We start from the raw sequence: 21,704 nt of genomic DNA on the forward strand, positions 1-21,704 counted from the left end.
AATATGTGGAAAGGACTGTGGAGTGGGAGTAACTGGATAGCTCTTTGAAAGAGCTAACACAGATTGGATAGGCCGAATGGCTTTTTTTAGGTGTTGTACTATGAATCGATGGTTCTATGATTTTACTATGTAGTAAGATAGAAATCATAAACTTGGGATGATGGGAGAGCGTCACAACTTTGCAGGTGGAAGTGTGGCATTGCAAGAAAGAACTCAGTGCACTAGCTCACCCTGCACTTCACACCAAGAAAGGCAGGTTGGGACTGAGAGTGGGGGTGGGAAGATAAGTTAGGGATTGCATTAGATTGCTAATTATAAATTTTACCTTGGGCCTAATTCCTCCCTGTTCATAAGCATGAAATTGAATACAATTTATCTGAATTTGCATCCATACACAATTTAAACTATTCTTCCAGCTTTTATTTTATCACAAAAGAACCACTTACTGGACTTCAAAAAGCAACACTAAAATTACTTTTTTGCCGTGACAGGTACAAGTTCAGATAGGATCTAACTGTTTGGCCCGATTCAGGAGCCCAGAGGAGATCCAAGCGTTGGGCTTCAATGAAGCTCCTATAATTTTTCATTTATAAATGAATTTCATGACAGTATTTGATGGTATGGTCAGGCTCCACCTTGCTGTGCCATGATGTCTGTTTAGTGCTAAGGATTCCTATGTGCTGAGTGTTTAAGCCCAGTTATAATATAGAGTCTAAGCGATGATCAAAGGCACTAATGTAACAGCAATTCTAGAGGTTAGCATACTGTAAATCTCATATGAGATTTTGTTTTCTACAGCTTACTTATCTGTAAATCTACAATATATAAAAATATTTTCTGCACATATCCCCTATCTAAAGCTTTATTTCCTGTCATGCTTCTTTTATACTTTTGCGTCAACATTTTCTTTTATAAATTCTGATATTCAAATTTATAATGGAAAGTGTATTGTAAACCTGTCGCATTGTAATGATAACATCTCTCCAGTGGTGGCACTGGATCACCTCAGTCTTACAACTCCCAGCTCTTTGGTCTGCACTGCAAAGAACATTCTATGTTCCAACCAACTCTATCTCTCCGTTGCCTCATTTGCTGTAAGTTTTGTCATTTAACTATGAAATGCAATATAAATTAAAATATTATGTAAAAATAAGGACAGAATATACAAATTTAAAATGGGAACAGAATTGCATCTATGCATCCTGGACAAATTATAGCCCACCCTCTACTCCTACTTCCCCTGAAGACTACATTTGGTCTTAACTCCCCATGAGCGATGCCACAGGGTACCATATTGTATATATGCAAAACTTATGATTTATGGGCCAGTTCATAATTTGTAAATAAACACACAAAACATGCTCCCTGGTGGTTCTGAGGTTTCAACCAGTAAATGCCTGAGTCATCCAGACCAGAATGGTCAGCTAGCTGGTCACCACCAGCAATCATGACCTCGCTAGCATATAATAATGGCCAACCATTAGAAGTCACCCATGTAAGGCCAATAGTCAACTACAAGAAGCACCTGTTTAACTTCAATAGCTATCTGAATTATCACCAGTTAACCATCACTAAAAGCAGCAGTCAACTAGCCACCAGAAATCAGCTAAGTGTAAGCAACATGCCACAAGAAGCAGGCAAGCTGCCTTCAGCATTCAGCCATGACAACCTACCCATCTACAACAAGCGGCCAGGCATCACCCAGGTTGGTAAGGCCTGGATATCTGGCAGGACAAACATCAGCAGCTGGAAAGAATTGGAAACTGCTGGGAATGTGAGAAGAGAGGCTGTGAGTTGTCCATCAATTTGGTGAGAGTCGGTGTTAAGAGACAAAGGGGAGAGGTTGGAAGCTGGTTGCCTGTGACCACTAGAAAAAGTCAGGGTTTGGAAGTCTGGAGGAGATTTTGGGTTGCTGAGATTGACCTGTTAAAGGAACCGAAGTGCAGGCTGCAAAAAAGTAATTACACCAATTATCGTTTTTATTCCGGACATACGGAAACAGTTATATTCTATTCATATCCACATGTCACCATTCCCATTTATGCTGCAGATGTTTTGTTGAATGAACTAAGAAATATCGCAAAGTGAGTGGCCAAAGCATAGAGTTCAGGAACATTCTAGCTTCAATCTGTGGACAGGGCTGAGTTAGCTGATCTTAGCCATGATATTGGTCAGAGTACTGAAGTTGTCATCAAGGAAAGGAAAAGTATTCAGTCTTCTAACTTTGCTTTGAAGAAGGGAACAAAGGTACAAAGAGGAAGGGTAAATTGAAAAAAAGTCTTAGAAAGTAAAACGTAAGTAGCCAATTGTAAAAGAGACCTGAGGAAAGGAAATAGGTAAGCAAATTAAAAGGGTAACTTTGAACAAAGGTGATAAATTCAGAATGAGGAGGAGAACAAAGAAGGAGTAACATAATCAAAAATTAAAATAGTAGAATAGATCCAAACTGAAGGAAAAATTCCAAAAAAATTAATGAACGAAAGACTGGGCAAAATGGAGATGATGTGGAACAAGAAACACAAAAACTAAAGAAATTATATTTACCATTGGTATGGGTATAATTGGAGCAACTACCCCTCTATGCTACTATATTCGCTTGGCACAATTGGTAACATTCTCACTTCTGGATCACAAGGTTGTGGAATTAAGCCCATACCAGGACTGGAGCTCATAATCCACGTTGATATTTTAGTTCAGTATCGAAGGAGTGTTGCATTGTTAAAGCTGATATCTTTTGAATTAGACATTAAATGGGGGTCTCATCTGCCTGTTCTCTCCAAGAACCAAACTGCCACTCAAAAGAACAGGGAGTTCTCCCAGTTTCAAGCCAACATTGTCAATCATTGCCACCTAAGAAAAAACTGATGAATAAACTATCCATGTTATTGATGCTTGATGAATGTTGCTGATACAAATTAACAACGTACTTGCTGACATAATGATAGCCACTGATGTTTAAGTAATTCACTGTACCAAGTAACTGAGTCCCTTCTGTGGTGTGATAAGGTGATATATAGGGCAGAATTTTCTGCCTGGTGGGCGGGCCCGACCCAATCTCTGGCAGGCGGGGCGCCGATCCCCGCCGGAGAAACGGGCCCCTCCGCCATTTTACGTGGGCGGGCTAATTAAGGCCCACCCAGCATGACGTCCGGTGGGAAGCGCTATGCGCTTCCTGTCCGTGCAGGGGGGGGAATCCCCAAAAGTGAGAGTGCGTTCTTTCACACATGCGCACGAAAGAGCGCACATCTCCCTGAGGCGAAGTGCTGCCTCAGGGAGATCGCTGACAGTTTTAAAACTATTAAAAATAGAAAAAAAAATTCCGTAACATATCCCACTCATGTGACAATGTCACATGAGATGGGACATGTTCATAATTTACATTATAACTTTATTAAAATGTTTAAAACCCTACATGAAACCTCATCCCGCCGCTGGATGAGGTTTCATGTTTTTTCTATTCCCCGCCGGGGCTCCTGGCTGACCCGCCAACCTTAAGGTCGGACGGGCAGGTCCTTTAATTGTTTCAATAATCCTGTCAATGGCCTCAATTGGCCATTGACAGGTTGGCGGGCGGACAGCTGATTTTGCTGCGCCCCCGCCTTCCTGAAAATTTAAATGGGGCGGGATGATGTCGGGGGTTCCGCCCGACGCCATCCCGCATTATTTTACGCGTCGGCGAGCGGGTCCCGCCCCCGTTCGCCGACGGCAAAATTCTGCCCATAATTGCAAGAATTCCTTTCATTCCATTGCCTTTAAAGTACCATGTGACAAAATAGTGGTGACATAAAATATGTGAGTTTCCTTTCCCAATGAGAAAACTGAAAAATCTGCATGAAAAAAGCAACTGTGCAAAAAAAAACTGTGCCAAAGAAAGTGTACATGGAAATAAGTGTGCCAAACTAAACCTGAACTTAAGTGATAAGAAGAGAACTAAAAGATAAAAAAACACTGAAAAGCAAGAATGTTACAGTAGGAAAAGAAGTTCATGCTGTGCAATCATATTCAGCTACTTCAAGCCATACTTGGAAATTTAAGTTTAGGATCTGTTTTTCACTTCTAACAAAATTGATATGAGAGAGAAAGAAAACAAAGCACAAGACAAATAACACAGAAGAACTTGGGAGGTATATTTAAATCCTTGGAGTCTAAAATGAAAGCATCCAAATTTTGCTGCAGTGTATTTATTAGTAATAGCTCACATTGCTGCTGTTTGAGTTCTGACAGTAAATGGGCTCCCTCTGGCAGTAGCTGACGTAGCTGCTTTCCGCTGTTTTACACTATAAAGGATCTGGAGGCTGAAAAACAGCCCAGCACCACCTAAACTCAGCTCAGATTTCATTGCACTGTGCAGTCAGATAGGAAACAACCAAGCAACTTTTAACAATGTTCCTATCCCTCAGTGGAATTGGCTTTGTGGTGGAGCTATGATGAAGCATTTGGGAGTTTTAAGAGCTGTGGGAAATTGAAAGTTTCATAAAGTGAGAAACTCAAGACCTGAGACAGAAAAAGACACAGCACCTGCCTCTTGGGATCTTTTTAAGTGCATAATCTGCATTGCACTGAAATTTCTGCAGGAATCTTATTGGGATTGCACATAGAACAGATCCAGGATAGGAATATCCATTTCAGCTGGAGTGAACATGTACCCCGGATTTTTCACAGCAGCAGTTTTTTATATTCAATGGAGATTCATTTTGATCCACGGTAAGAAAATACAGAAATATTAAAGCTCTGATTATTAGTCATATACTAATGTGGAATCTATTGTACGTACTTGTTTACTTACTTTCATTGCAGAATAGAATGTTTGTAATGGTATGTAAACACTTCCCAGCCTCTTGCCTGAAGTGATGAATTTTTCAGACATATTCGCCCTGGCATTCTTTCAGTGGCGAGGGCATTTGTGAAATAGCACACAATTAAAGTCATGATAAACATATTTGTTTAAACACAAATAATAGCTTGATTTAAAGTTGCCCTATGCTTTTTGCCTTTGCTAACTTTTAGCCCAACTAAGTTATTTGACCAAAAAGTTGGTTTCTGTTAACCCTTTACCCACTAAACAAGCAGGGGCACTAATGTGGTTAACAGAGCAAACGCTGTGACTGGCGTGCTCATGGTTTTGCATTGAAATTTTGATGACATGCCTCCCCCTTTCCTCAGATATCTAAAACTTGTAAATTGGTAAATAAACCTCCTGAGTCTGGGAAGAATAATGTAACAGGTCCATGACATGGAGAAAAGCAAATCTACTCAATCTATTAAATTGCTTAATTATGCACACCTAGTGTTGAACTGAAGGGGCAAGGGGCAAAGGAAAATGCAAGTCATTACAGTAAGCACACAACAGCAACCTCCTTTTTTGAATTGATTTTCAATTAAGTATCAACAATGGGAGGTAAAGCTAATTCTTTCAAATCCAATCAATATGTTTTGTTTTATGTCAAAACCAGTTGTATACAAAGAACACTGACTGTACTTGAAAGAGAGAGTCAAACCTTTAACACATATACATGATTCAGATTGTTAGTTTTTCTTCAAATTCAGGAGATACAAATTGGGCTATAAATAATAGGGGAATCTGATTATAGGCAATGTGTCAGAGCAGACTACAAAGTTGTTCAAGGATAGATATAATTAGTGTGAGGAATGCATCAGTAATTAGGCAACTATATTCAAAGGTACTAAGGAAATATGAAATATAAGCAAAGTCCATTGAGATAATTGTTTTGATTAAAAATCCTTTGCTGAGACCCTGTCAATTGGAGAAAGTGTCTATCCTGATAGATCAACCATGTATATCCATTTGTTCTGGTTTTATTACCTATGTTACATATTATTCCTTATATTATATTACATATGTTATTTGTAACAATGCTTTGCATTATATATCATGTCAAAACATCGTAAAGGGTATACAATGGGTTTCTGAAGATCAGTGATTATTGCAGTGTAGCTGAGCACTGAAGTCATTCCCTGCCTGCAACATGCCCCAAACAACATCATACCAATATTTCATGTGATTTTGGTAATAATTGTTGTGGGAGAAATATCGGATAAAGCTCTAGGAAAATTCCCTGCTTTCTTTAAATAGTGCAATGGGACTTTTAACATCTCCCTGAATCACTTGCAAAGGCAGATATGTCCTTGGTTTACCACCTCATCCAACACACATGTTATATACTTGCTTCTACAAGATTTGGATATGAGTACTTTTAACTGCACATTTATCTTCGATTTAAATATATAAAAACCTATGATCCATTTGAATTTGAGTCAGCGTTAAATTAAATATGTTAATACTATTTAGTATGCCCTCCACAATGATAGCTACCTTTGGGAGTTCCAAGTCCCAAACATCTGTTACCTCACCTTATTGAATACCTAAGACAGATGATGGTTTGTTTTCTTGGGCTTGAAGTTACACTGTGGACCAATAACGTGCATTTGTCTGAAATTCTTCTGCTTTCTTGTGAACTTCAATCTTTTTTAACTAAATGGGTAACAACTCCACTAAAATAATAGGCAACAGAATTTCAGACAATGTTAAATATTTGTATGCTATTCTTCTACAGAATAATTACTAGGCTATCATTTTGAAAGCTTTTATGAGTTACATAATTTGACAAGAAAGTTTCACCTCTGTGCTCTGTGATGCATTACTAGATAAAAACAATGCAAATAGAATCACATTTATTTGATGCCAGATGCCTTCCTGAAATAAATAAACATGAGTTTTGTGGACTTACTGCAGGATTCTATGTTGCATGCCCCCATGAACAAGTCTATTTTGAATGTAAGATAAGAAATATAACTCATTCCCTCCCCTCTTCCATTCCACCACTAAATTCTCGACTGACTCTTGCTGAGCCAAGGCGCCAAAAGAAACTCCTATTTAAAGGCAGTAACTTTCATATGCCTCAGGAGTGTAGGCTCAATTTCTGGACTCTTCAGGAGCTGTCTGTGCCCTAAATTATGCCAGAGTGACCACTGAAGAAACCTTAAACTGGCAAATGATAGAATTCCTACCATGTAAACTACAGGCCGCTTCTGATGAACTAATTTATTTTGTGTAGTTAGTAAATTAATGAGGATAGCATATTCAAAAGATATTCATGTCAACAATGGCATTGCTGAAAATATGTGTTTTTAATCAGCTAAATTCTCTTGTAAGGCTCTTTCACATCGTGGTGAAAATTTCTCTTTATGGCTCCAGCAGGTGTGAAATCACATTTCCGAATAGAGTCTTCTATTACTTTGTAACCTCTACACTGACCAAGTACCACTCTATAAAGAGTAAGAGCAATTTTGTGCTTCCAACAGGGAACCATATTTGAAGTGGGGATGGGTCTGAGAATTGGAGCAACATTGTTGTAACCCTAACTACAGTGTGTGACTCCTTTGAGCATAGCTCCTGTGCTGGAGCTCAAAATGCTTAACTTAAATCTGAAGTGTTATTTGAGAGATTTCACGTTGTTTCCCTTTGGGTGATAAAAATCAAACTTATGAAAGTGTTCTCCTGAAATAGTTGAAAATACTATCTTTAGTTACCTGATAACATTGTGGAAAATTCCCTGTAGTTTGCAGTAAATAACACCTGAGAGAAAATATTGTTTCAGTTTTGTAATTACCTCTTAATAATGGCTTCAACTACATTTGGCTTTGAAAAAAATTAAGACTGAACGAAAGATAAACATTGAACACATTGATAATTGCCTCTCAATACACAGTCACATTCTGTCCAATTGTTTTTTTAAACAGCATGAACCAAAGCACTCCTGCTTATACCCAGGCAATGCCCACACATACATTGACACCAGGTGAGGAACAGTTCTACTCTCAGCCCCTTAGCTCAATAGCTGGTGATACTTATTATTCAGGCTTTCACATAATGAATAGCCATGTTGGTAATGCATCAGAGCTTGCTAGTGCCCATTGAACCGCACCACAACCTAAATAACAAGTGAAGAGGTCAATCAGTGGGCATACCTTCACCATGCTGTTGTTAACTCAATGCTATTACAATTACGCAGCTATTCCTTGAGGCTTTTCCCTGCCTGGTTGATGCTCTGCAACTACATAGCTGGAAAAACAAATCTTTTTATCAGAGCTTCCACCTCATTGAAGATGTTTCAGGCCAATCCACATCCTGCAACCTGCTCTGAAAACTCTGTTCGTATTTTGAAAGCTGTGAAAAGTTGCACCACAGCAGCTGAAACAATCCATAGCATTCCAAGACAATAACATTCTAAATAAAGCAACCCCAACATTCTAAAAAGAAAGTCAATTTTCCCAATCTCCCAGTGTTAATTGTCCCTTTAAAAAAATTCCAGGATCCGGATCCAGGTGCATATCTTTGCCAAAAACGAATCAGTTCTTCTTTGGAACATACCCTATCTTTGTACCAAGTTTTGTTGAAATCTGTCCATTAGTTTTTCAGATAAATTGTTTACAGGCAAACAGACTAACAGGAGCAAAAACATTACCTCCACCAACTTTCAGTGGCGGAGGTAAAAATTTTATAACATGAACAGCTAGAAAAGGAAGGGAGGTAACCAGACCAGTAACCGGAGAGATTAAAAGACAAAGCATGTTTAAATTACAAAGCAAAATCCATCCATAAATAATAGCAATGAAAACTTGGAGATATATTATGAAGGGATAAAAAACCTAAAGGTATGTGCATGTTTTAACCTGCTTCCAGTCCTTTTCTGACATACAAAACATGCGGAGTGTTCATTAGTGCTGACATTGGTAAGACATTTGTGGTATGTGTGTGTGCCCCTTTGAGGTTATATGGAGACAGTAGCCTTTGAAAGTAAAAATTTACCCAGTCCCCCTTCCCTTATTCACTTACAGCATAGATACTGATTCCACTTGCCCTTTTCTATTTGCTGTGTGGTCATCCATACAGATTAAACTCAGGCTGCCCGATTTTCCAGCCTTCAACTTTGGGAACTCTGTAAACAGTCTTAAGTTTGTCATAAAATGTGATGGCTCGCTTGTAAAACTACTTTTTAAGTGGCATTACTAGTGGTAAGAGAATGTACCAGACCACTTCCAGCATCTTTGACAAGAGAAGTGAGCCAAATAAATGAACAATGTCGATAGCACTCAACAACATTGTTAGTGTCTAGGCACAGAGGGAGTTCTTAAGTTTGTGCTAACAGTATCTGATACTCCTCAGGTCAAAAGGGGGCATCGTTTTCTGTTGATGAGATTAGGTTTTCAAATAGTCCCGACAGACTGATGTCCAAGATCATAAAACTATTGTAGAACTGCACCGGTTTAAAGAAATTCCAAAATAAACACTCTCCACATGACCCGCCATAGTGCCGTGACAATGAATTCCGATAACCTTGTTTGAAAAGTGTAGCAAAAGCACCCTGAAAGTTCAAAGTTAACAGAGGTATTGTTCCAGGTTCAGCAAAGACTAGTACCTTAACCCAGACTACTTTGTTTGAAGTCTTCAGAACACATTTTCTGCAGTACATGACTGTTAATTGACATGGTGCTAGTGGAAATGTACATATAAAGGGCTCAGACATCGATTCATTCTTCATGACTTCTGTAATGTTTGCTTAGTAAGAGCCATTGGATAAAGGGAACATTTGTCTGTCATTGAGGTGTTCCTATTAAGAAGCATCCTACGATTTTGTATTTTTTGAAAACATAATCTATATACACATATTTTCTGTGGTTGTACAGTTGATTGCACAGTGGTTGAGAAAGAGTAAATTAGCACTTTGACTTTGTTAGCAGGGGAGCAATGTATGATTATGTTGGGCTTATTTTCCTTAGCAGCTTAGAGAAATCAATAACCAGGGGACCTTGATTTAAAATAATTGGTAGAAGAAGTTAATGAGAAATGTTTTCATCCAGAGGATGGTTAGCAGGGGGAAATCAAGAACTCATTCGTTGAAAGGGTGGTAGACGCAGAAACAGAAACCTTCATCATAATTAGAAAACACTGTGTACTTAGAGTGCTGTAACTAACAGGACCACGAGCAGAATCGTCCGTGCCCACTGGCGTCGGGTGTGTTCAGTGGCGTGAGTGGATAATATGGCGAGAAGGCCAAAAATTGGTTTCATGACATCGTTAAACCAGTTTGCAATCATCTGCTCCGTCCGCCAATGGCGGGCCGCATTTCCTGCTTTCAGACATCGGGAACTTCAGTGTAATACATCTGCATATCATTGTAAGCCCAGCTTGCCGGAATGGTCCCTCCCCACTGAATCATCCACCCATGTCGGCGTATTTCACAACAGCATATAAAAGGCATGCACTTAGCGGGCTGCACTTTGAAGGGAACCCAGAGGTGTGTGCACAGTAATGTTGCGGAGCGCTCACCCGGGTTGCCTGTTGGACTTCAAGGTTGAGGCGCATTGGGAGGGGGTGCAATAGCTGCCCTGCGGTTGAAGGTAGCGCACCAGCGCTTGCGGGGTTGGGGGTTGATGTGCGAGGGAAGCGGCCGCGCATTAGAGAAACCTTGTATAAAGTGACAATTCCTCTGCAGCTGAGACAGTTCAGGCGCAGCCACATTGATGTGATTGGATCAGGCCTCGAGCTTCTCTGCCCACTCAAGCATCACAGAGGCATCAAAGCGTCACCAAGTGCTTCAGAGCTTTTCACCCCTCAGGCACAGACTGCAAAGTAGTGAGCATTTTAGTTGACTGCAGAACAGTTGGACGACTCCTAAAGCTGGCCATGGGGCAGTCACTGGTGGAGGCGCTCACAGCCCCTTTCATTGTCATCATCCTGGTTTGGACCACTCTCCCCCATGGTTCAAGCTAACAGTGCAGTGTGGTTTAGGAGAATGCCTGTGCCTGAGCTGAATCTCAACTCAGTTGCAGGCATTCTCCTAACTTACGCTGCAAGACTGCACTGTTAGCTTGAACCATGGGGGAGAGTGGTCCAAACCGGGATGCTGACATCGCAAGGGGCTGTGAGCACCTCCACCAGTGACTGCCCCATGGCCAGCTTTAGCAAGGAGATTGAAAACTTGCCCAGTCGTCCAACTGTTCTGCAGTCCACTAAAACGCTCATTAGTTTGCAGTCTGTGCCCAAGGGGTGAAAAGCTCTGGAGCACTTGGTGACACTTTGATGCCTCTGCGTTGCTTGAATGGGCAGAGAAGCTAGAGGCCCGACTCCAATCATATCAATGTGGCTGCACCTGAACTGCCTCAGCTGTAGAGAAATGGTCACTTTATATAAGGTTTCCCGAATGCGGGACTGCTTCCCTCGCTCATCCCCTCCCCACCCCGCACATGCTTGTACGCTTTCTACAACTACAGGGCACCCTTTCACCCACCCCCACGCATCTCAACCATAGGGCAGCCCTTAAGCTGAAGTCCAACAGGCGACCTAGGCGAGCACGCCACAATGTTACCGTGTACTCACCTTCGAGTTCCCCTCAAAATGCAGCCGCCAAGTGCACGCCTTTTATATGCTGTTGCGAAACACACCGACTTGTGTGGATGATCCAGCCAGGAGGGGGGTGCAGAGAGGGGGACGATTCCACAAGCTGGGTTTATAAGGATATGCAGATGTAATACAATAAGGTTCCCAATGTCCGAAGGCAGGAAACGCAGCCGCCATCAGTGGACGGAGCGGATAATCACACACTGGTTTCACGACGTCGTGAAACCGATTTTTGGCCTTCTTGCCATATTGCCCGCTCATGCCACTGAACACACTCGACGCCAGGGGAACACGGATGCTTCCACCCTCAGGCTTTAAAATGGCTTAGGCCTCATAACAGCAACAACTGGAGAGTGGCAAGTGCACTCTACACATTGTCCTCCCAATTTGCACCAGAAGTCAAATTCAGCCAAGTGTCTTTAAAATAGACAAATATGCATGTCTCCTATTTTGATGGAGCCACTGTATAAATGCAAGTTGCTTTATTATTGTTGATTATTAAAAAAGATAACTGTTGTTCTCATGTATGGATCACTTTTCTGCACCTAGCAAATGTAAAATAAGCTTTTGTGACTTAAAAACAGACATTTTAGCAGGGTAAGAATTATCAGAAATGATGTATATTCTGCATTCTATTTGACAGAGATCAGGCTTATTGTGGTAAAGTGAGGTACCCTGTCCCTTTAAGAGAATGCAAGTGCACTGATCATGTGACAGCACTGACAGTCACTGTACAGCGCAGGCAACTGGGAACTGTAAGTCTAGTTCTGGAGGTTTCTGAGTGAGCACATATGATCTGGTGCTCTGCCCTATGTCTCAATAAACCATCACTGTTTATTCTTACATCAGTCTCTCCCCGTTATTGATTGCAAGCAGCAATTGATGAGAACATAGGTAGGCATGCAGTTAAGAGTTCGGCTGGCCAATGAACTCATTTACCCAAGACATAAAAGTGGCAATGAGGATAAAGAACATAAGAAAATAAATTTCAAGATGGATGAGCAAATCATTGGAAAGAGCAACTGCACTTATGTTGTAAAATAGGCGACAGCCGGCAATCGGAACAGGAAGCAGTGCTGCAGTTTAAAATTTTAAAAAAGCCCTGCAGGATCGCGATCACGGGGATCCCACCAAAACTCGAAAAGAGCACGAAACCCAGCAGAGAAAAGCCAACAGCTGCAGAGACAGAGTTTAAAAAAAGGTGACTGCTCTTAAAGCAGCAATCCATTTAAAAGGGTAAATAAATGAAAAATGGCTATGGACAGAAAATTATAAGAGACCCCAGAGAGAGGACGGCTCCGCGGTAAGCCAAACACATAGATTCATCATTACCTGGAAAGCCACTTGCAGTCGTTCACGATGCCGCAGTTCGGGCCTGTTGATCCATTCGACCCCATTTCAGATGACTGGTCTCAGTATGTCAAATGCCTAGCATTCTTTTTTTACTGCTAATGACATCGCAGGGGAGGAGAAAAAGAGGGCGATTATTTTGTCTTCATGCGGGAGCAAAATGTACAGGCTGATCCACAGACTTACGTCACCTAGCGCCCCAGACTCAAAGACTTCGACGAGTTAATAAAAATTGTACAGAGCCACCTGAGACCAAAGCCCTCAGGTACTATGCAGCGCTTCAAGTTCAATCCAAGGAACAGGCTTCCAGGGGAGACAATAGCTGACTATGTGGCCGTTTTAAAGGCATTGACTGAGCATTGGGAATTTAGAACGTTCATTCGTGAAATGTTGAGAGACCGACTGATATGCGAGATTGGAGATGATGTTGTCCAAAGGTGTTTCCTGGCCCAACCTAGTCCAGACTTCAATAAAGCATTAAAATTAACTACCACAATGGAAAGTGCTGTTAGAAACTCGGAAGTTATAAAAGATACACAAAATGGCGCCGTCCATCTAGTCGAGCGGGACAATCTGGCAACAAAAGGCGTGAAAACTTTGGACTCCATGGAAAGGCTGGAAACGCTTTTTAGCTCCAGGCCATTTAAAAACAAAGGTACTGCAGTGAAAACCCACAAAATGAATGAGAGAAATACATCCAGGCCTCCAGTGTGTGAATGACAACTCAAACAAGTCGAGTGCTTTTTCTGCCACCGCTATGGCCACATGAGGCGGCACTTGAGAGAAAGGGTAAAACAAAACTATAAAGGCAGAAGGAAAAATTGTGAAATATTCCTCATGGAAGAGCCAGAAGGAATAGAATCAGACATTCAGACATCCATTCGTTATATAACCTCAAAATGGGTAGAACCGAGCCAATATAAGTCATTACAGTTAACGGACAACCCAATAAGATGGAAGTTGATACGGGAGCGTCGATGTCCACCATTGGAGAGCATACATTTGGATATCTGAGTAAAGGAACCCATCCTTTGAAGTTAGAAGTTTCGGACACAAAGCTGAGGATATACACGGGCAAAGAAATAAGACTGAAAGGGTTATGTCAAGTCTCGGCGAAGTATGGAGATCAATCTGAAAGGTTGCTTGTTAGTGGTAGCTGCAGAGTGCCCCAGCTTAATATGGCCGCAACTGGCTCGAAAAGATTAAATTGAAAAGGGCCAAAATTTTTCTAATTACAATGCAAGCCTTACAGCAATTGCTGCAAAAGTATGCTTCCATTTTCAGTGACGAGTTAGGAAGGATTCGAGGGCTACAGGCCAGGATCCACGTAGACCCAAACGCAACCCCCAGATTTATAGGAGCCAGACCAGTCCCTTATGCTCCAAGGAACAAAGTTGAAACCAAACTGGACAGACTGAAAAAAACTGGGCATCCTACAACCAGTGCAATTTTCCGAGTGGGCGGTCCCATCGTATCTGTACTGAAGCCGGACCAAAGCGTGCGTTTATGCGGTGACTATAAGCCAAACTTGATAGACACCCGATTACCAAGATTGCGGAATTGTATTCGAAGTTGGCACAGGGCACCACATATTCAAGCCATGCCTACCAGCGGGTAGAGTTGGAAAAGGACTCTAGGGAATTCGTCACCATTAATACGTACCGAGGATTGTATCAATACACAAGTCTACCTTTTGGGGTGTCCTCGGCATGTGCTATTTTCCAAAGAACATTGGAAAGCTTGCTCCAAGGATTGCCCCATGTTATCGTTTACTTGGATGATGTAATGGTCACAGGACTGACCGACGATGAACAGTTAGCAAATCTAGAAGAGGTGCTCAAACGCTTCGCACAAGCGGGGGTACGTTTAAAACGAGGGAAGTGTCTGTTCCAAGCTAAGGAGGTAGTTTACTTGGCCCACAAGGTCGATGCGCAGGGCCTGCATCCTGTGGAAGAAAAAGTCCAGGCCATTCACGAGGCACCTGCACTGAGAAATACCACAGAGCTTAAGGCCTTCTTCGGCATGGTAAACTATTACAGCCGATCTCTCCCAAGCCTCTCGACTGTGCTGGCCTCATTGCACTGCCTGCTTTAAGAAGAACCAGAAATGGAGTTGGCAAGCCCCACCCCAGGATGCCTTCCTGAAAGTGAAGCGATTGTTAAGGTAGTTGACCTTGTTGGTCCACTTTGACCCCAAGAAGGAATTAATTTTAACATGTGATGCGTCCTCTTATGGAATAGGGGCTGTCTTTTCACATCGGATGGCGAATGGCTTCGAACGACCCATTGATTATACATCTCGTACACTCAGTGTCGCAGAGCGACGATATTCCCAGATTGAAAAGGAGGGATATCTATTGTGTTTGGCGTCCGGAAGTTTCACCAATATCTCCACAGTCGCCATTTCCATATTATAACTGACCACAAGCCCCTACTGGGATTATTTGGAGAAGATAAAGTGATACGACCTACCACTTGGGCTTGCATCCAGAGATGGGCATCAATATTAGCCATCTACGAATATACTTTTGTTCACCATTTGGAAACTCAAATCACACATGCCGACGCACTAAGCCGCCTTCCCCTGCCAGCTAATAACGGGGAGGCTCCAATTCCCCAGGAACTGGTCTTAGTGCTAAATTTTCTGGATTCCTCCCCTGTTCAGACTAGACAAATCCGTGAGTGGACAAGTCGGGACCCACTATTGTCTAACGTCCGGGAGCAGGTCTTGAATGGTTGGTCAGGCGGATCTAAATCTGAGGAGATGAAGCCCTATTCTGATCGCAGATATGAGCTCTCCTGCCAGGATGGCATATTACTCAGGGGAGCAAGGGTTATCGTGTTCCCGAGGGCTGTTATTAGCTGAGCTACATAGCGCTCACCCAGGCATTAGCAGAGTGAAGATGCTCACACGCAGCTATTTGTGGTGGCCAGGCATGGTCTTAGACATAGAAACCCTGGTCAAAAGCTGTCCTCAATGCCAGCAGGTGCAAAAGCTCCCCCCTCTTAGCTCCATTGCACCCATGGGAATAGCTGGGGTGGCCGTGGGTGCACCTCCACGTCGATTACGTAGGACCCTTTACTGATTGACTCCCACTCCAAATAGATGGATGTCTATGAAGTCCAGTCGCCCACATCAGCTGCCACCATAGAACATTTGTGGCAGAGTTTTGCAGTGCACGTGTTGCCAAATGTCCTCGTATCGGACAAAGGGACCGTTTTTACCAGCGGGGAGTTCCATAGGTTCACAACCCTTAATGGCATTACCCACATCAAAATCTCACCCTGCCACCCAGCAATGAATGGCATGGCTGAGCGGGCAGGCCAAACCTTTAAATCCAGGATGAAAAATATGGAAGGGGATTCCATCGGCGTGAGATTGTCCTGGTTCTTGTTTGCACATCGGACAATGCCACACACGACGACCGGCATTGTCCCTGCAGAACTACTAATGAAGAGATGTCCCTGCACCCACCTGACCCGTATCCAGCCAAATTTAGAGGGGAAGGTGGAGAAAAGCCAAGAGGCGCAGAAGACCAAGCACGATGGTCATGGTCACGAAATAACTTTCACAGTGGGAGATGCGGTCCTCGCAAAGAACTTTGGAGATGGGCCCAATTGGCTGTTAGGTGAGGTGAGTAGAGTAACTGGGCTCCTCTCCTATAATGTATCAGTAAACGGCCAAATAATTAGATGACACGTGAATCATCTCCACAAAGGAACACCAGTCCCACAAGAAGAAATGCAGTCTTCATCTACGCTTGAGCTTGTGCCGCATGTAGGGGACAGATTACACGATTTGGAAGCATCGGTAGGGCCTGTGGGACCTCGTGGACAACTGTCCCCTGAAAACGAGGTCTCAGAAACACCAGCCGAGGTTGTTGAACTGAGACACTCAACACGTCTGAGAAAGCCTCCTGAGAGATTTGACCTGTAAATGGTTATTGTGTAAATAGTTAACGTGTTTGAAGCTTGTTAGCTGTACTTTTAAGTAAAGGGGGAGTGATGTGGTAAAGTGAAGTACCCTGTCCCTTTAAGGGGATGCAAGTGTGCTGATCATGTGACAGCACTGATGAATCGCTGCACGGCATGGGCAACTGGGAACTGTAAGTCTGGTTCTGGAAGTTTCTGAGTGAGCATATATGATCTGGTGCTCTGCCCTATATCTCAATAAACCATCACTGTTCATTCTTATATCATTCTCTCCCTGTTATTGATTGAAAGCAGCAATTAATGAGAATATAGGAAGGCATGCAGTTAGAGTTCGGTTGGCCAACAAACTCATTTGCCCAAGACATAAAACTTATCAAAGTGAAATGCTGTGGCAAGAAAGGTAAAGTAGAAGAGCTCAAATAAAATGTAAAAATAAAATGGTACGATTGTAAATGTATATAAGAGGTTTCTAATAGTCCATCTAGTTAGTGTTGGATTAAGTGATTTGTAGTTAAGTAGCTGCAGAACTGAAAGTGAATTAACAGGACTACGATCATAGGGCTGGATTTTACACTGAAAGCAAGTTCCCCAAACCCCAGCGTAAATTTCACAGTCGAGCACCTGCCTCTGCTTAGCTGGCTAGGCCCCCTTTAATTTTTCAGGTGACAAAAGATCCTGATTGCCTTTTTAATGACCTTCTCTATTGCACAACGTCCTGTAATGAGCTTCTATGTCCTACTTACTCCTCTACCCTTTAAAATCTTAAAGCCCCATGATAATGTCTGCCAGTCTGGATAACAGTGTTTACTACATTTTAAATTAATGTTAATGTTAAAGTGCAGCTTTATCGGAGGGAATGAGGGACCATGGGGGAAGTGGGCATGAGATGGCATGGGTTGGCATGCATGGGCATGGGGAGTGTGCAGGGGGTGAGGACTAGGGGGCTGTTTTTTGTTTTATTGGGGTATTTTTTGCTGCTGGGGCAAAGTGCCAGATTACCAAGGCCAGCCTTTTGCCCGGCCTGCCTGCTTCTGGACAGTTTTTGGGTGAGCAGGCGCGACTCCCATCACCACCCCACTGTCCCCAGAACAAAAATTGGAAATTCCGAGGCTGTTGCTCAAGAGCCATTTTTGCGGGGCCCGGAATTCTCCTGACTCTGCATTCTCAATTCGAGATCAAAAATTCAGGCCTTACTTGAAAAAGGGAACAACCAAAATAGTGAGAATGGTGATTCATATGGAGAAAAAAAGCACTGGCATATATTTAATCGATTGAAAGAGTGTTAAATTCATTCATGGGATGTGGGCGTTCCTAGCTAAGCCAGCATTTATTGTACATCCCTAATTGCCATTGAGAAGGTAGTGCTGAGTTGTCTTCTTGAACCGCTGCAGTCCATGTGGTGTAGGTACGCCCACAGAACTGTTAGGGAGGGAGTTCCAGGATTTTGACCCAGCGACAGTGAAAGAACAGCAATATATTTCCAAGTCAGGATGGTGTGTGGCTTGGAGGGAAACTTGCAAGTGGTGGTGTTCCCATGCATCAGCTTCCTTTGTCCTTCTAGATGGTAATGGTCGTGGGTTTGGAAGGTACTGTCTAAGGAATCTTGGTAAGTTCCTGCAGTGCATCTTATAGATGGTACACACTGCTGCTACTGTGCGTCGGTGGTGGAGCGAGTGAATGTTTGTGGAAGGGGTGCCAATCAATTGGGTTGCTTTGTCCTGGATGGTATCGAGCTTGTTGAGTGTTTTTGGAGCTGCACTCATCCAGGCAAGTGGAAAGTATTCCATCACATTCCTGACATGTGCCTTGTAGATGATAGATAGGCTTTGGGGAGTCAGGAGGTGAGTTACTACTTGGAGGATTCTGAGCCTCTGACCTGCTCTTGTAGCCACAGTGTTTATACGATTAGTCCAGTTCAGTTTCTGGTCAATGGTAGCCCCCAGAGTGTTGATAGTGGGGGATTCAGTGGTGGTAATGACATTGAATGTCAAGGGGCAATGGTTGGATTCTCTCTTGCTGGAGATGGTCCTTGCCTGGCATTTGCGTGGCACGAATGTTACTTGCCACTTGTCAGCCCAAACCTGGATATTGTCCAAGTCTTTCTGCATTTAGGCATGGGCTGCTTCAGTATCTGAGGAGTCGCGAATGGTGCTGAACATTGTGCAAACATCAGCAAACATCCCCACCTCTGACCTTATGATGGAATGAAGGTCATTGATAAAGCAGCTGAAGATGTTTGGGCCGAGGACACTACCCTGAGGAACTCCTGCAGTAATGTACTGGAACTGAGATGATTGATCTCCAACAACCACAACCATCTTCCTTCATGCTAGGTATGACTCCAACCAGTGGAGAGCTTTCCCCCTTATTCCCATTGACCCCAGTTTTGCTAGGGCTGCTTGATGCCACACTTGGCCAAATGCTGTCTTGATGTCAAGGTTAGTCACTCTCACCTCACCTCTGGAGTTCAGCTCTTTAGCCCATGAGCAGTGAAATTCTCCAGTTTATGATTCTATGCATTTGGTCACTTTTGTGTGTAGGATTTAGTACACATAACATAAACAATTAAAAGCTGTGGCCATTATTGGCTCCACAAAGCCTAGAAATAATTTGCTTCCTTTTTTTTATTTCCTTGCAAACTGTGACATTTTGCATCTGTTAAATTTCAGGCATGAAGCTTATTGAAAATATAAAGGATAGTGATTATATAAAGAAAGAATTAATCTTGTTTTTATTCATTCATCGAATGTGGACATTGTAACAAGACAAATATTTACTTTTGCCCTTGAGAACTTGGTGATGAACTGCCTTCTTGAACTGCTGCAGCCCTTGCTGTGAAGGCATAAGGCACTTAGTGCTGTAAGGGAGGGAGTTCCAGGAATTTTCCCAGTGATGATGAAGGAACAACAATATATTTCCAAATCAGAGTAGCATGTGGCTTGGAGTTAATAGTGTTCACATGAGCCTGCTGTTCTTCTAGGCCATAGAGGCTACGGGTTTGGGAAGTGCTGTTGAAGAAGCCTTGGTGAGTTACTGCAGTACATCTAGTAGATGGTACATAATGCACCACAGTGGTGAAGTGAGTGAAGTCTTAGGGTGGTGGATGGGGTGCAAATCAAATGGGTTGCTTAGCCTTGAATGGTGTTGAGCTTCTTGAGTGTTGCTGGAGTTGCACTCATCTAACACACTCCTAACTCTGCCTTGTAGATGGTGGAAATGTTTTGGAGAGTCAGAAGATGATTCACTCACTACAAAATACCCAGCCTCTGTCCTACTCTTGTAGCCACAGTACTAATATGGCTGCTTTGGATAAGTGCCCAATGGTGTCCCCCAGGACGTTGATGTTGGGGGATTCAGTGATGGCAATGCGATGGAATGTCAGGTTAGACTCTCTTGTTGGAGATGGTCATTCTCTAGCAGTTGCATGACACAGATGTTACTTTCCATTTATCAGCCCAAGTCTAAATGTTGTCCAGGTCTTTTTGCATATGGACATGAACCATTTCATTACCTTCACAGCCTTCAGCTACAGCCACCTTCCTTTGTGTTAGGTATGACTCCAGCCAGTGGAGAACTTTCCCCAATTCCCATTGATTTCAATTTTACTAGGGCTCCTTGATGTCACATTTGTTCAAACGTTGCCGTGATATCAAGGGCAGTTACTCCCACCTCACCCCTGGAATTCAGCATTTTTGTCCACATATGAACCAATGCTGTAATGAGGTCTGAAGCCAAATAGCTATCGCGGAACCCAAACTGAGCATCGATGAGCAGGTTATTGATAAGTACAGTAATAGCACTGTTGACAACATCTTCCATCATTTTGCTGATGATTCAGAGTAGGCTGATGGAAGTACCTGGCCAGATTGGATTTGTCATGCTTTCTATGCACAGGACATACTTAGGCAACTTTCCAGGTTGTCGGGTAGTTTTGTAGCTGTACTGGAATAGCTGGCTGGAGGTGTAGTTAGCTAATAAATGTAAAGGAGAAAAGTTCTATTTTTGACTTTAAAGTTTAAAACACAGTTTTGGAATAAAGTCCCCTGTCATTCCTTGTGGTGCAGTAATATTGTTTCAAAGCAAAGTGACGCTAGTTGCTGTGGCATGAAAAGAATAAGCTGCCGAGACAGGAAATAGCCTGTGGCCAGTCTGCACCATAGATAAGGGAATTCCGCAAATTATTCCTACTGCTCTCAAACTGTGACAAAGGATTTCCTCCTTAAGTGTTCAATAGATTAGTGGGTCAGAGCTCAGCATTTTATAAGATTTGTAGTAGTTTTGTCTCTAATTTACTTAACCTTTAATTTAGTGTTTACTTTAATATGTCAAAGTTCTTGTTGAAATTCAATAGGATGTGAAAAATATATTTGCCCAAGTGATGCTGTGACAAATGTTTTATTCTGCTTCAAATTAAAGTGTAAGTTGTCAAAACTGAAATAAATAATAATGAGTGCTACTCAGCAATAACAATGCACTACATCAAAGAACTTAACTCACACTAAGATAAACTATAGTATCCTTGTCACCTCCCTGTTTTGAGCCAGTAAATCCAGTTTCTGGTTGACTGTCTGACAATTTCTCTAAAGTGTAAACTGTACACTCAAAGAGGCTGAAGTCAAGCTGTGTGACATTAGTAACAATCTTATTCATGCATTTGTGTGAAATTCCCTTATCCTGCTGTTTTGACAAAAGCATGAACACATTTATTTTCAATGCAAGTATTAACTAGGCTCAATTAACTAGGCAATCGCACATCATAATCAGAAAGTAGAGTTCAAGTTCTACACCACCCCATGACTTGAGCACATAATCCAGATTGATCCATCAGCACATTTCCATAGGTGCTGGATTTTGAATAGAAACATTAAACCAAAGCCATGTCTGTCTGTTAGGGTAGACAAACATACAAAAAAAAACCCTTGCAGCACTGTTTGAACAGGGCAGAGTTCTCCCAGTTTCTTAGCCAAGACCCTTATGCCAACCAACAGCACTAAAAACAA

At 42.4% G+C, this 21,704-nt stretch overlaps 1 protein-coding gene across 1 annotated transcript in view; it reads left to right on the plus strand.

Moving 5' to 3' along the window:
• Window positions 1–4,353: 4,353 nt before the first annotated feature.
• Window positions 4,354–21,704, plus strand: part of kdrl (kinase insert domain receptor like) — a 200,797-nt gene continuing 183,446 nt past the window's right edge. The window contains exon 1 of the mRNA XM_078547471.1: window positions 4,354–4,704. Coding sequence (XP_078403597.1) covers window positions 4,641–4,704 — 64 coding nt within the window. The 5' untranslated portion in view covers window positions 4,354–4,640. The remainder of the gene's footprint in view (window positions 4,705–21,704) is intronic.

This window comes from Cetorhinus maximus, chromosome 8 (assembly GCF_964194155.1).
Source record: "Cetorhinus maximus chromosome 8, sCetMax3.hap1.1, whole genome shotgun sequence".
In the NCBI taxonomy this organism is placed as follows: Eukaryota; Metazoa; Chordata; class Chondrichthyes; order Lamniformes; family Cetorhinidae; genus Cetorhinus; species Cetorhinus maximus.